The sequence below is a fragment of the Glycine max genome, chromosome 5, assembly GCF_000004515.6.
Source record: "Glycine max cultivar Williams 82 chromosome 5, Glycine_max_v4.0, whole genome shotgun sequence".
NCBI classification, from domain to species: Eukaryota; Viridiplantae; Streptophyta; class Magnoliopsida; order Fabales; family Fabaceae; genus Glycine; species Glycine max.
Genome location: NC_038241.2, coordinates 31,788,412 through 31,803,302, shown reverse-complemented (window position 1 = coordinate 31,803,302; position 14,891 = coordinate 31,788,412). Strand labels below are relative to the sequence as shown.

At 33.4% G+C, this 14,891-nt stretch overlaps 2 protein-coding genes and 1 pseudogene across 2 annotated transcripts; all 3 read right to left on the bottom strand.

The window, feature by feature from the left end:
* Window positions 1-2,769: 2,769 nt before the first annotated feature.
* Window positions 2,770-3,977, bottom strand: LOC100777271 (polygalacturonase inhibitor 2). Its single transcript, XM_003524723.5, has one exon. The coding sequence runs from the start codon at window positions 3,966-3,968 to the stop codon at window positions 2,958-2,960; it is 1,011 nt and encodes a 336-aa protein (XP_003524771.1). The 5' UTR covers window positions 3,969-3,977; the 3' UTR covers window positions 2,770-2,957.
* A 4,162-nt stretch (window positions 3,978-8,139) lies between these two features.
* LOC100777450 (polygalacturonase inhibitor 2-like) lies at window positions 8,140-10,262 on the bottom strand (annotated as a pseudogene).
* Window positions 10,263-12,604: 2,342 nt separating this feature from the next.
* Window positions 12,605-14,110, bottom strand: LOC121174866 (serine/threonine-protein phosphatase 7 long form homolog). Its single transcript, XM_041015292.1, has 4 exons — window positions 13,975-14,110; window positions 13,580-13,900; window positions 12,906-13,201; window positions 12,605-12,820 (listed from the first exon to the last, which is right to left on the bottom strand). Exons 1-4 carry the CDS (start codon window positions 14,108-14,110, stop codon window positions 12,605-12,607), a joined length of 969 nt encoding a protein of 322 aa, XP_040871226.1.
* Between the last annotated feature and the right edge of the window lie 781 nt (window positions 14,111-14,891).

Below are 14,891 nucleotides of genomic sequence, written 5' to 3'. Positions count from 1 at the left end.
AATACAAAGACAAACACATGTCGTTCATTAAGAATAAACAAACTAAGTAATAAAGAATAAACTAAACGTCTAGTGACAAATAAAAGTTTATTAAAATAGTTTTTCAAATAAGCACTTGTGTAAAGTTAATGTTAGAAAAAGTAATAAGAACACTTGATAAAATAATATGAAAAGAAATAAAAACATTTCATTATATTGGTTCGTTCAACCTTAACTACTGTTAAAGAATTTCACTAAGAAATAAAAGTTAATGTCACTCTTAATTTTATAAATATTCCTAAACCACTTTTAGTATTTTCTTATACTCCTTCTGAATCTAAGAACCCAAATATTTTTTAATACTAAGTCATTTATGACTTTCATAAACAAATGTTTAATTGAATATAACAAGTATTCTTAATACTCAGAGAGTGAATATACAATTAAGCATAGATACAAACTATTTTGTTTAGCAAAGAACAATAACAATGTAGAATGTGTAGTGTTTAAAATAAAGTTTCGTCTCAAGTATTTTTCTTGCACTATTGTTCTTTTTTTTTTTCTCGTTTTTCGTTAATTACTTCATTGAAAGAGATTTCCTTTTATAAGCTTTTGTGAGATATCCATTGCGGGATGTGTATCGTTATCTTAAAAGGGTTGTTGTCTCACATAGAAGAATTGATCCACGTGTCAAGCTTCGAGGATTTATATGAAGTACAGATAGTGTCGTGTGCTTTTTGATCTTTGTGAAAGCAATCTTCCAAAGGATATTCCTTGGAGGTCTTCTAATCTCTTCTATATTGTCATTTTCTTGAATTTAAATGTTAGATTTCAAATATAATAAAGACAAATGAAATTTGAATAAAATAATATATGTGTACATTCCTTTTTCGTGATACTCAATCCTTAAGAATGAAGACACAAAATTACTTATGACAATGTGTTATATTTTATGGACAAGAGTAGACTCTCACTTAATATAGCATATTAGATACTAGGTTGAAGCAACATACTCTCTATAGTTGTGGACAATATTTCTTTAATATAATAATTCTATTCACTTATCAATAACTCATTAAAATATCAATAATTTATACTTAAGTTATACATTAAAAATTTAGAATAGATGAAATATATGGTTGTGTAGACCTAACAATAAGCCTAATATATTTGGCTTCACAAAAAAATCCTATCTAGATCTTACTATGTACAAACAATCTCTAATTTAATTATAACAAATCGTTTTATATTTATTTAATTATTTTTTTAATATTTGCGATGCAAAGCAATAGTTCATTAAAACTTGAAAGAAAACAGTTAAGTACAATCTATAACATATTGATAAATTAGAAGAAATTTTTTTTATACATTTACACTTGCATTGAGTTGAATGTGTAATAATTTGCTAGTCCTTTGACCCCATGAAGGGTTTGGTGAACGAAGGCCCTAGCATGCAGAGGAGGAAAAGGAGATAATCATAATCATAAGGGAGGAAAGACAGCAAAAATTAGCGCTTGTGAACCTAACGCCGAACGTCGAGCAGGTCCTGGTCAATCTCTTGAAGAGAAATATCACTATGTTCGCTTGGAATGTTGCAGACGCATGCCCGTGATACTAATTCTTATGCCATAAGCTCGCGCTTGACCCAAAGACCAAGCCAATTGTCTAAACGTTCGATGCAGAAAAAAGGAGAGACAATAATAGTGGAAACCCATAAACTACTACCAGGAAACCTCACAAGGGAAATTCAGTATCCTTGGTGGCTAGCCAACGTTATGATGGTCAAGAAGCCGAGCAACAACTGGAGAATGTGCATTGTTTTCATTGACTTGAACAAAACATATGCCCTAAGGACTCTAACTCTCATCCCGAATGTTGATTGCTTGGTCCACGATGCCTCGAGGTGAGAGCTGTTGAGCTTCATTGACGCTTATTTAGGATACAACATGATTCGAGTTCATTCCTAAAACGAGGCAAAAACTGAGTTTAAGGCCAAGACGACCAACTACTGTTACTGGATCATGTCTTTTTAGATTAAAGAATGCAAGGGAGACATATCAACGACTTATGGATAATGTACTCGCCGACATGTTGGGGAGAAATGTAGAAGCTTATGTCAATGACATGATCAACAAATTGACGACCGCTTTGACCCACTACGTACGAGACCTACAAAATCTATTCGATACTATAAACATACAGCTCAAAACTCAATCCAGAGAAGTGATCATTCGACGTTCGAGCTAGAAACTTTACAAATGATCTCAAAATTAAGTCTTAGAACTACAATTACATTAAATTCTTGGATGACATAATTTTTTGTTCATGATAATTTTATCCAAACTCAATTAAAATTGCTTTGTATACAAGATACCCGTGACATCTATAAAAAAAAATTACAATTAAATATGGTTCTCTATAAGCAATTGAATTAGAACACTTGACTAAAACTACAATAAAAAGTTCACTTTTTAAAAAAATAATATTAGGGTAACATTTTGATTATTTTCATTATTTAAAGTACGTACGGGAGGTGTGACATGCTTGTTGGTGTTGGTTTTGTCATTGATGTGAACTCCTCTTAAATGTAAATGGGTGAAAACAACTCTTGTACTCTATTTAATATATTTTGTTTACCAAAAAATAATCCTGTTCAAATCTTACTATATCTAGCTAACAATCTCTTAAAAATAAATTATAAAAAAACATTTTATATTTTTTTTTTTACTATGTACGATGCAATGAAGCTAAATAGCTTATAGTGCATTAAAACTAAATTGGAAAGAAAACTATCCAATATTTAACATATATTGATAACAAATTAAAAATGGGATACAATTACACTGTCACATATACAATTACGTGACTTACGTGTTAAATTCTTAGCAAATTCGCTCAACATTATGGGAACACAGAAGATTTCTCTTATTCTTATACCCTTTTCCGGTAAGCGTAAATGAACTATGTTCCGTGGAACTCTAGAATCGTTTGCAGCTTGGAAGAGGAGAGCCACACAAGCACTTGTTATTAGCATAGAAAGACTCATCAATTTCTTGCAACTTACCACCCCGTGGAATCTCACCACAAAGTTTATTGTAGCTCACATCGAACCGGTACAGATTCTTAAGCGACGTAAGTCCCTTAGGTAGTGTCCCATATAAACGATTGTGCCCAACATCCAACGAGTCCAAGACCTTTGGCACCCTTACTTTTCCAAAATCAAAAGCAAACAAGTTGTGTGCCAGATATATCATCTCCGTGCGTTTCTCCGACCCAAACAACACAGACGCATCACCCTCAAGCTTGTTACGAGACAAATCCACAGTCTTCAGGTCCAGCTTCCCCAGCGACGACGGAATCTTCCCGGAGAGGCGGTTTCCGGAGAGTGTCATGTACCCGAACCGCTTCGAGACGAAGCCAAACGAGTCCGGGATGGCGCCGGAGATGCGATTGTTGTCGAAGGCGACTCCGTAGAGGTCAGGGAGAGAAGGAAGCCAGGTAGGGAGGTTGCCGGAGAGTTTGCAGTTGGAGAATTCGAGGAATTGGAGGGTTTTCATTTGGGACAAGAAATGGGGTATCTGGCCGGAGACACTAGTGTATCTGATATAGAGTTCACGAAGCTTGGTGAGTTTGGTGATGGTGGTGGGTATTGTGCCAACGATGTTGGGGGAGTTGGTGATGAAAAGAAATTTGAGGTAGGGAAGGTTGCCTATGGAGGGGGGAATAGGGTAGGGTTTGGTGAGGTAAATTTCGGAGAGGTCGAGGTTGTCGACGCGGTATGTTGGGGTGACGGTGTCGCATGAGACACCTACCCAGTTGTTGTTGCAGCAGTCTGTCTTTGGGTTCCATGAGGAGAGATTGGTTGGGTTGCCAAGCTCTCTCTTGATTTGAAGGAGGGCTTGTTTATCTAGTGGGTTGCATAGTTCTGACAGTGCGGGAGTGAAGGATAGGGCTACGAGCAAGAGAAAGAGAATGCTTAAGTGTGACATCTTTGAAGGGATTTTGAATGGGTGTGAAAAATGGGACGTGGATTCAATGTATATATATGTATTGGCATCATGGCACACCATAAATCGCTCTACGTAAATGGTCATAAAAGTTATGCGTGTATTCCCCCTCCTATGGGCTGTGGTCTCATGGATATTGATTCCAATTCAATCCAACAAAACTTATGGACTATTCTCTTAATTAGGTTCCAATGGACAAAACTTATGGGTTGCAGTCTCATGGATGACAGTTCCAATCAGACAAAACTTATGGGTTGTAGTCTCATGGATATTGATTCCAATCTAACAAAACTTATGGGTTATTCTCTTAATTAGGTTCCAATGGACAAAACTTATGGGTTACAGTCTCATGGATATTAGTTCCAATCCAATGGACAAAACTTAGTCCCATGGTTTACATAATCTACGCATCGACGGTGCTCAAATTCTTAATTCATTAACAAAACGATGCAAAAAATACACTCACACTATCTTTGGTTTAGCTGATTTAGCTATGAAAGAAAGTGAAAACTATGGAAAAAAAATGAATAGAAATAATTATTTTAGCTGCTATTTAATTATAACTATTTTAAATCAGTACTCATGATCAAAACGGTCATTAGATATTTTTTTAATTACCTCTTTACTTCACTTGATTATTTAAAGAGAAATAAACAGTAAGAAAATGTATATAAATAAAGTTATATATATATATATATATATATATATATTATGTATAGTTGAAGAAAGATAAAATTATAATTTATTATATATTTATATTTTTTATAATTTCAACTAAAATAAGAAAAATAACTTTTCTTATTTTTTTCTTTTAAATAATGAAAAAACACTTTTATTTTGTTTTTTCATCTTCCCTTCACATATAAACAAAACATTCAAGTCTTACACCATTAGTCTTGCATTGGCTCAGCCAAATTTGACTTAAATATCAATGCCAAGTAGCATGACGAACAAAGCAAGATCAGGGAATTAGAAAAGACTGGTGCTTGGCATCCGCCATGTAGGTGATGGTTGAAGATTAGGTTTGGGTTTAACCGCAGATGCTTCTAAACTTAATTATGCCAATCATATATTCCTATCAGATGGTGTTAAAAATATGTTATATGCTATTATTTTACATATTTAAATGGAGGGTGATTACAACAGTATTTTCCAATATCCCAATTTGATTATATTCTCCCTTTCAATTTGTTAGATCCAAATTTTTTGCATGGCGGTGTTTTTCAATGTAATAAAGCTAAGCAAATGGGAGTTCTTCTTTGGCATTTCATTCTTTGGTCTCTTGGGTTGTGTGTAAGGTGCTATTTCTAGAAACGAATTGAATCTATTAATTCGTATACGCCTAGATAATCTTAATGAAAATTAATATAATGATTCTATGCGAAGGTGATTGTTAGTCCTTTTATATCGTGTATTAGGATAAGTTGGTATTGTGTCTTTAGCCGGAGGTGTGGCATGCTTGTTGGTTTTCTCATTAATGTAAACTCGATTTTTTACCAAAATGGATTAGTTCTCAAAACTAATTATTAAATTGAATGTTTTATAAAATTATTTATTTGTTATAAGTGATTTTTGTTACGTAGGATGCTAAGCTTGTCATCCTAAGTAACATGTTTTGTTTTTTGTTTATCTTATAGCATGAAACATATTCTAAAATGTTTTTTCGCTGTTGCATTGTTAAATTGAGTAAAAATATGACATGAAATCTAATCGTTAAATAATCTAACACTAAATATTTCATAGAGATGATTGCCAAAGTAGTACATCTTGATAAAGGACAATTAAAATTTAGATGTCACTTCGTGAATCTTACATGATAAAAATCACTTATAATAGATAATTGTTTTATAAAACACCCACTCTGATAATTAAATTTGCAAAATAACCTATTTTGATATTTAAAAAAGTCTGTAAACTAGGTAAATGGGTTAAAATAATTCTTGTTATTTACTCTAATTTAATAAAAAAACATTTTATTATAATCTTTTTATTTTTGACTTTGTGCGATGCAAAAGAAGCTAATAGTGCATTAAAAATTGAAAGAAAACGTCTACAACTTATAAGATATACTGATGATAAAATAAAAGTGAGATACAATTACATAGTGCCACATATACAATTACGTGACGCGTTAAATTCATAGCCAAGTAGCTTAACATTAAGACTTATGAGAAGACAAGTATATTTATCTTATTCTTTTACCCTTTCTCGTAAGACAAGTATATTCATGCAAGTATTAGCAAAATCCCAATTTTAAGATTCTTCAGTTTCCTAAAAGTAATGTTCCAAACAACTGGAATTATATTATTCTTTATTTTCATAAAGGCAACATGATCAATCTAAAGAATTGCACAAGATTCATTAACGGAAATAAATAGGATAGCAGGTGAAAGATCCATTAACTAATCTGATATTACGTTTTTCTAACTGCACCTTTCCTATTTTATTTATTTTTACTAGCTTTTAGTCCCATTACCAACACAATGCAATTAAACTTTTAGTCCTTCACGAGGGTTGCCCAATAAGGACATAATTATTGATTTTTTGCCATCCTAAAATGCTAAATAGTTACGCACTTGCATATGAATATCTTTTACTTTGGTGGTGGGCGATTGCCTACTTGAATTTCCTATTGACCTTGTCGATGAGGCTGAACTGACAGATAATTTGCTTAAATTGTAATTATATTGAATCTGTTTATATATATATATATATATATATATATAATTGGTGACATCTAGAGGCTTATATTTTCACTAAAGTAATTCATATTGTGGTAAAACCATAGAGATTATACTGTTGCTCCCATCATCACTTATCCTCTTTGCTAACTCCCCAAACTATTAATCCCAAAAATATATACAAGTACTTCTCCTATTCCCCAGCTGCATACGTTCACATATATTTTTTTACATGTTACACCATGTTTTTTTCTTTATATTTACATGCATAGTATCCCTAAACTACTAGTACTACCCGATCACTCATGCACACAAACAAGAAAAAAAGGAAAAGAATCCATTAAGGAGAGTCATAGATAAAACCAAAAGTGAAGTTACAGGGTTGTGGACTTTGAGTGGAATATGGACACATGATGCAGGTGGGTGGTATATTCAGTGCCAAAATTTATAAAGGAAATGTATTGTTTTAACTTCTTACTTAAAAATACTACTATTATATGACTAGTTTGAAATGAATATATGAAAGAAGGGTGAGAAAAATTAGTAGAAAAGAAAACCTTGTGTTTTACTGCCTTTTCTCCAACTACGCCAACTTCAACTATGAACTGAACCTCACCTTTCCCTGCTTGCAATCAACACACATAATATTATATACTGTAAATAGGAATTATACTATAACAAACAGGCTTTCAATTAAGGGCTAGCTATAGGCCACCAAAACTTGTATGAAAGAACACTAGTCTAAGAAAAGAGTCCTCACTCAATGCCTTTAAGAAAGGAGCATCAGAAGAGAAATGATTAGTATTAAAAGGGGGAACACTATGATAATAATAGTATTATAAAAGAATAATTGCAGAAAGGAGGATTTTGATGATAGGAGAGTAAGAATAAATATTATTATTATCCATATAATAGTAATGGTAAGGTTTGAGAATCCAAAAACACACACAACACGAGAAATTAATTCCCAAATCAGAAACCCCATTAAGGAATTTCATTAAATAGGCTTGGAGAAGCAAAGCAAAAGCATATAGAAAAAAAGGGGCCGATGCAAACAACTCATTCCAAGAAATTGCAAAACACATGTGAATGATAGAAGATAGAAGGAATGACGATTTTGCCGATTGAGATGAGAGCTCGTTGAGAGAACTACAAAGAGCATCGGCGGAGAAAAGAGGTGTGATTTCTAGTGATTTGTTGGTGGAGATGAAGCAGTGGTTTGAAGAAACGAATCTGAACGTGATTCTGAAGATGTGAAGATGGTTGCTGGAAAACGATACTGTATTTGGAGTGTAGAAGATGTCCAAAAAATGGACTTTGGATTTTCCACTTAAAAATCATATGAAAAGAAAGTGGGTTCTAGATTTATAAATAGATTTAAATTATGAATGTGGTAAAAGACCTGAACCATTAAAAATAATTAAAATGGATTGGACCAGATTAGATTTGGATATTGGATTTTTTTGCCCACCCTAATTATGAGCATAGGAAGAAACATCAATTTTTTGCAACCTACCACCCCGTGGAGTCTTTCCACACAGATTATTGTAGCTAACATCCAAAAAGCCCAGATTCTTAAGTGACGTAAGACCTTCAGGCAACGTTCCATATAAATGATTGTGACTAAGATCCAAGATCTCTAAGGTTTTTGACACTCTTACTTTCCCGAAATCAAAAGCAAATGAGTTGTTCGCCAGATTTATCTAAAAGATGTGTTTCTCCGACCTGAACAACACCGACACATCACACACCAACATGTTCTGAGACAAGTCCACAAAATCAAAGACGAGCTTCGCCAGTGTCTCCAGAATCCCCCTAGTGAGGCAGTTGTTAGAGAGAGTTATCAGCTTGAAGGGCTCCGAGAAGGAGCCGAAGGAGTTCGAGATGGTGGCAGAGATGCGGTTGCCATCGAAGGAGACTCTGTAGAGGTTGGAGATCAAAGGGAGCCTAAGAGGGAGGTTTCCGGAGAAGTTGTTATAGAGGAAGATAATGGTTTCTAGGGTTTTGATTTGGGACAAGAAATGGAGTATCTCGCCGAAGACGTTGGTGAATCTGATTTGGAGTTCACAAAGCATGGTGAGTTTGGTAATGGTTGGGTATAACACTCCGATCAAATCACACCAGAATGAAAGAGATTTGAAGGTTGTACATGTATGAGATTATGTAGTTAAAGATGACTTAAAAAAATTAATTGGTACTACCTAAACTAACAAGATACATTTACTTTTTGATAATCCATTACTTAAGAACTCCATAGTTAAACAAGTTTGACTTGGAGTAATTATGAGATGAGTGACCTATTGAATATTTTTTTGAAAAACATGTAAGTGAGGATAAAATACGCTAAAAAGTTTTGTGTTGGTTTGTGGAATCAATTATTAATCCTAAAAATAGTCAGAGTTGATTTTTGAGATCTCGAAAAGAACTATCTATGGACGGTTCTGATCAGTAGAGGATTCTGACCAACAAAAATATTGAGTGAAGTATTACCGCATGAAATGCCGTAGTGTGAGGGATACTGAGCTGACGAGGTTGTTGGTGTTTGTGATGGAAAGAAAATTGAGGCAGGGAAGGTTACCTACAAAGGGGGAAATAAGGTAGGGTTTGGTGAGGTTAAGGTCGTTGAGGTGGAGGTGGTTGACACGGTATGCTAGGGTTTTGTTGGGCATGAGACACCAACCCAGTTGTTGTTGCAACAATCAGTGGATGGGAGCTAGGGGTGAAAATGAGCCAAGCCAAGCCAAGCCTTACTAGGCTTGAGCTCGGCCTGAGTTGAATACGTAAGGCTTGAGCTTGACTCATTACTTGTCATAAGTTTTTTTTAAGGCTCAGCTCGGCTTATATAAAAGCCTGATTTGACCCACAAGTCTATTTAAAAGTCTGCTTAAAGACGTCTTTGATTAATTAATTATTTTAAAATCTAGTGAAATACTAACTAAAAACAGAAACTTATAAAATTTCATATAAGTAATGTACAAATCCAAAAATAATTGATAAACAAAATCATATTGAATTTAGGTCGTTAAAGTACAAAGTATATCAAAAGAAAATAAAAAGAGCATAATATATAGGTCCTCAGCCCCAAAACTTACAAATCTATTTTAAGTCCAAACTCATAAACGAAATAAAATAAAATCTGAATAAGATAAGATAAGATGTGATGAAATAAAATCTGAATAAAATAAAATCTAGATAGAATAAAATCTGGATAAGATAAGATTTGATAAAATAAAGTTATTATTATTATTATTATTATTATTAGTTAAACAAGCCGGTTTGTCAAGCTTAACAAGCTTTTTTTATGGTTTGAGCTTGGCCTTTTTATCTAAAAAGACTTTTTAAAAAGCTTGAGCTTGATCTTTATAATAAACAAGTCAAGCCGAACTTTACATAGATCGAGTCGAAGACCCTCAACAAACTGCTCGGCTCATTTCCACCCCTAATGGGAGCCGGGAAGAAAGAGTGGTAGGATTGCCAAACTCTTGATTTGAAGAAGGGCTTGTTTGTCTCGTGGGTTGCATAGTTCTGATAGTGCTGAAGTGAAAGATAGGACTATGAGTAAGAGAATGAAAATGAGAATGGTTAAGTGTGACATCTTTGCAGGGATTTTGAATGGGGTGTGAAAATGGACGTGAATTCCATGCATATATATATATATATATATATATGTGTGTGTGTGTGTTGGCATCCATGTCTCCTTCAAGTCAATGCGCGATACGTAAGTGGTGAACGGGTCAAAAAGGTCATGCATGTATGCGGCCGCCAGTGGACTCTGGTCTTGTGGGAATATAGTTTCAATGGGCGAAACTTATATATGGGCCATGGTCTTGGTGGATTTTGATTCCAATGGACAAAAAATGTGGCTTGTAGTTGTGGTATTATTGGATATAGGTTTCGATTCAAGAAATCGTTCTTAAATTAATATGGATTTAATCAATATATTGTCACTATAAAATTTTTAAGTTATTAATTGTTTGAAAATATTTTAGATATGACATTTTATAGCGTAATTATTATAAAAATTTATAATCTTATCTTTCATTAAAGCTTATAATTAGATTATAATGAAAAAAATATTTACACTATTAATGCATTACTGTAAAATCCAATATATATAAGTAAATTTTATAGATTACGTACTAAGTTTCAGAAAATAATTATTTATTTTTTTTAAAAAAAAATTAGTAAGCATACTTTTTCATTCTGAAAAAGATAATTCAGAATTAAAAACCTTCGTTTTGGATTACCTTTTCTGAATTGATCAAAAGGAGTGGTGACTGATAATAAACTTCTGGACTAAAATTTCTATAAAGTTATTTATATTAATAACATATTTGTAAATCTCATTAAGATTTTATTTATATTTCTTAATTTTCTCATTACTAAATATTATAAATCATGTATAAATAATATTGAATATACCAATAAAATAAAGATTGAAATAAAACACTTTTTAAGAAAAAAAAATATTTAAGTAAAATTCTTTTTTTTTCTATACGTACCATAAACTTATTATTAAGATTAATAAATCTAGCCGGTCACAGTTTAAACCTTTACATTCTTGGCAAAAACACCAAAAGGGGTCCTTTTTAGAAATTATTTACCAAAAATGGGCCCTTTTGCAATTATTTCCGGGAGGGGGGGGGTCTCTTTCTTTATTGCAAAGCGCCCCCCACCCCGACGCCTCCACTGTGCACGTGACACGTGGCACAGGGAGGTAACGCCCCTGACGCAGGCGCCTTTGATAGCGCCCAGGGGTCAGGCGCCTTTGGTAGCGCCTAGGGGTCAGGCGCTACGGCTAGCCCAGCCCCTTCCCACACCCCCCAGCCTCTTCTTCTCACACCCCCCAGCCCCTTCCCACACCCCCCAGTCTCTTCTTCTCACACCCCCCAACCACTTCCCACACCCCCCCACCCGAAAATTCTATATTTTTTATATTGTTTATCAAAAATTTAAATTTTGTTATTAGTATTATTTGTTATTTTTTTATATTTCCCCACCCCAAAATTTCAATAAGATTATTTTTTATACACTCTAAATTGTATATTTTTTAATTTGTTTATCAAAAATTTAAATTTTTTTCATTTTTATTATTAGTATTATTTGTTATTTTTTTATATTTTATTATTCTCTCTTTTTGAAGTATATATAAGTACATTTTCAATAAAATACATTTTCACCTAAAATACATTTTGAAATCCTAAAATGTTTTAAAATGCTTTTTGATTTGGTCAATTCTTTTTTGATTTGGCCATTAAATTACGTTAGAGATCACTTTTGATTTATGTGTCATTAACATTATGGTTATTTATTTTTATTTATTTTAAAAGCATTGCACAATAAATTGAAACGTTGAAGTGATAATAATATTAAATTAACATGAAAAAAATCATACAAAGTACATGACAATATGAAACACATGGAAAAAAATAATACAAAGTACATGAAAATGTTAAATCATGCGGAAAAAATGTAAACTCATTATTAATCAATCATCACTATGTCTGTGATGTCGCGACGAAGTTCCACATGGCCGGTCCCAATTTCTAGCTGCCCTATCAGGATTTCTTCTTCTAGGATTCGCCCTTTCATCCACTTGGTCAGCCTCGGCAGAGAAATCATGACGTAAATCGACCCCTAATAAGTCGTCCATGTCGGGTATATCTCCAGGTACATTCCACGGACCAGCAAGTGGGGCATTTGGGGTCGATACTTGACCACTTTGGGTAAATGAAGGAGTTTCCGTTGAAGAAGGAGAGGACCCAAATATGCCTGCAAAACTATACCCTGGTTGAAAATCATGTGGGTATGAATACATCGGCGGCATCTGAGACGGTTTTTGGGTGAATGTCGACGGTGTGTAATACATTCCATGTTGTCGTTCTGGCATCGGAGGCAAACTATATGTTGCTGCATCAACAGTTTCCCGACGTCGCGCTAAGCCTCGAGTCTCCACACTTTGCCGTAGTATATTAAACTGTTGATGTTCAAATTGTGGCTGAGAAGGGGGAGCATCTTCATGTGCCTCAAGTATCCTATCCTCTTCCTCAACAAAAGAGTGATCTTCTCGATACATGGCAGTAAATCGTCAAAAGTAGAAACCCTTCTCCCAACAGGCGACACCATAAAATGTAGTGTTTCGGCGATTTCACCCTGCATAGAAAATAAATGAATAGTTATTAAAATAATCTTAAATAAGCGCAATATTCTTTTCTAAATTATAATAGACAATGTATACCAATAGTCCTCTTCTTGCATGTTTTGGGTCCACATAAACTTTTGTTTTACGCCTGTACCACCTCATATATTCAGAGTTCAGACCGAGGGTCCCTGTTTGTGGCGGCGTCTGCTCTACTCTCCTTTCATAGCGACTATTCCATTCATTAAGCGCGGGTTGCATTAGTCGCATCCAATTTTTTCCTTCCTTTCCCTTTAATGTCAAGTCATGTATGTTGTTGGGTTGCATTACTGGTCCCGGAATAGGTTGCTGCATTCCAAATTGTCTCATGACTCTATCTGGCTGGTGCCATTCCACTTTTTGAAAACAAATAAGTGGTATGATACATGTCCATAATACAGACCCAAAAAAACAAACTTAACTCAAATTCATTTCCACATGTCCAGCATAAGGGACCCATACAAACTGCATATAAAAGTTAAATTTAATAAATTAATTAAGAAATACAACATCATTTAATAAACAAACATCAAAATTGTTACCTCATCGCGTTTCATGACATCTAATTTACGACGAAACTCAATTAAATTGTCATTTCCTATGTGATGCAATTCACCTCCCAACCATCTTCACAAAAAATTAAATAACAAAATAAAATGTTACATAGAATAATGATTAACATCAACCAATCATGTTTATTAATAATGAATTCAAAATAGTAAAGGAAAGTATACCTGTAACCAAGTGGCGCGTTTTGTTGTTGTGGAGGAATAACTGAGGGGCTAATGTTGGGCATCGTTCCCATGCCCATAATTGAATCAAGAGAGTGAAACCGCTTATTGATTTAGCATTATAGTCTGTTGCGATGCACATCTCTCTATAAAGGTTACCCAAAACAGCAGCTCCCCATGCATAACTACTGCACTCTCTAAGGTCTCTCAGAAACTGCAAATATTTCAAATGCACCCGTTTGCTGCTTTTGTCAACAAACATTACCCCACCTATGAATCGTAAGATCCAAGCACGAGCAAATCTTTTAAGGCCTTCTTGGTTGCCTGTAAAATCATGAATATTTGCAAAATGAGAAGACAACCAACTCAATTTAATGGTCTTCCATCCACAGGAATACCAAGTAGCACAAAAACATCTTGAAGTGTAATAGTTGCCTCTCCACACTTCAAATGAAATGTATGCGTTTCTGGCCTCCACCTTTCAATAAAAGCATTCACCAATGCTCCATTCACTTTCAGCTGCGCCAATTTCATTATCGGGTACAAACCCGAAATTTGTAATAGAGGAATAATTTCTTCGGGCGGTGCTTCTCTATGATTGTACAGTGGTGTGGCTCGTCGAATTTTTAATGTCCTATCATTAGCACCATTCCAAATATGTTGGGATACATGATTTTTTTGCATCCACAATAAATCATCCTCTAATGGTCCAGATGCTACGTCATAATGATGAGAAGATGATGAACTAGCCATATTAAAACTCCTATATAAAAAGAAAAAAAATTAATAGTCACACATATCATAAATAATAAATAAAGTTAAGTACGTACGCGTAATTTAAATTTTAGAAACGAGCACGTAATTTAAATTTTAAAAACGAGCACGTAATTTAAATTTTATAAACAAACACGTAATTTAAATTTTCTTCACATTGAGTGAGGAATTTTTTACTTAATTTTCAGAAAATATATATATATTTTTTTCTCCATTTCAACAATTTCAAAAAAATAATTTCTACACATTGAGAAATTTTTTTTCTTCATTTTCAGAAATATATATATATTTTTTGTCAATTTCAACAATTTCAATATATATATATATATATATATATATATATATATATATATATATATATATATAATAAAAATAATTTTTACACATTCAGAATTTTTTTTCTTCATTTTCAGAAAAATATATATATTTTTTGTCATTTCAAAATTTCAATATATATATATATATATAATAAAAATAATTTCTTCACATTAAGGATTTTTTTTCTCAACTTTCAGAAAATATATATATTTTTTCCTCAATT

Bases quoted from the DNA above. Each gene is read 5' to 3' on its own strand.
- LOC121174866 (XM_041015292.1), bottom strand. From the start codon at position 14,110: ATGAAATTGGCGCAGCTGAAAGTGAATGGAGCATTGGTGAATGCTTTT. The intron at 13,901-13,974 runs GTATTCCTGTGG...ATGATTTTACAG, and splicing joins AGATGTTTTTGTGCTACTTG to GCAACCAAGAAGGCCTTAAA. The intron at 13,202-13,579 runs GTATACTTTCCT...GTTTTCAAAAAG, and splicing joins AACGCGCCACTTGGTTACAG to TGGAATGGCACCAGCCAGAT.
- LOC100777271 (XM_003524723.5), bottom strand. From the start codon at position 3,968: ATGTCACACTTAAGCATTCTCTTTCTCTTGCTCGTAGCCCTATCCTTC.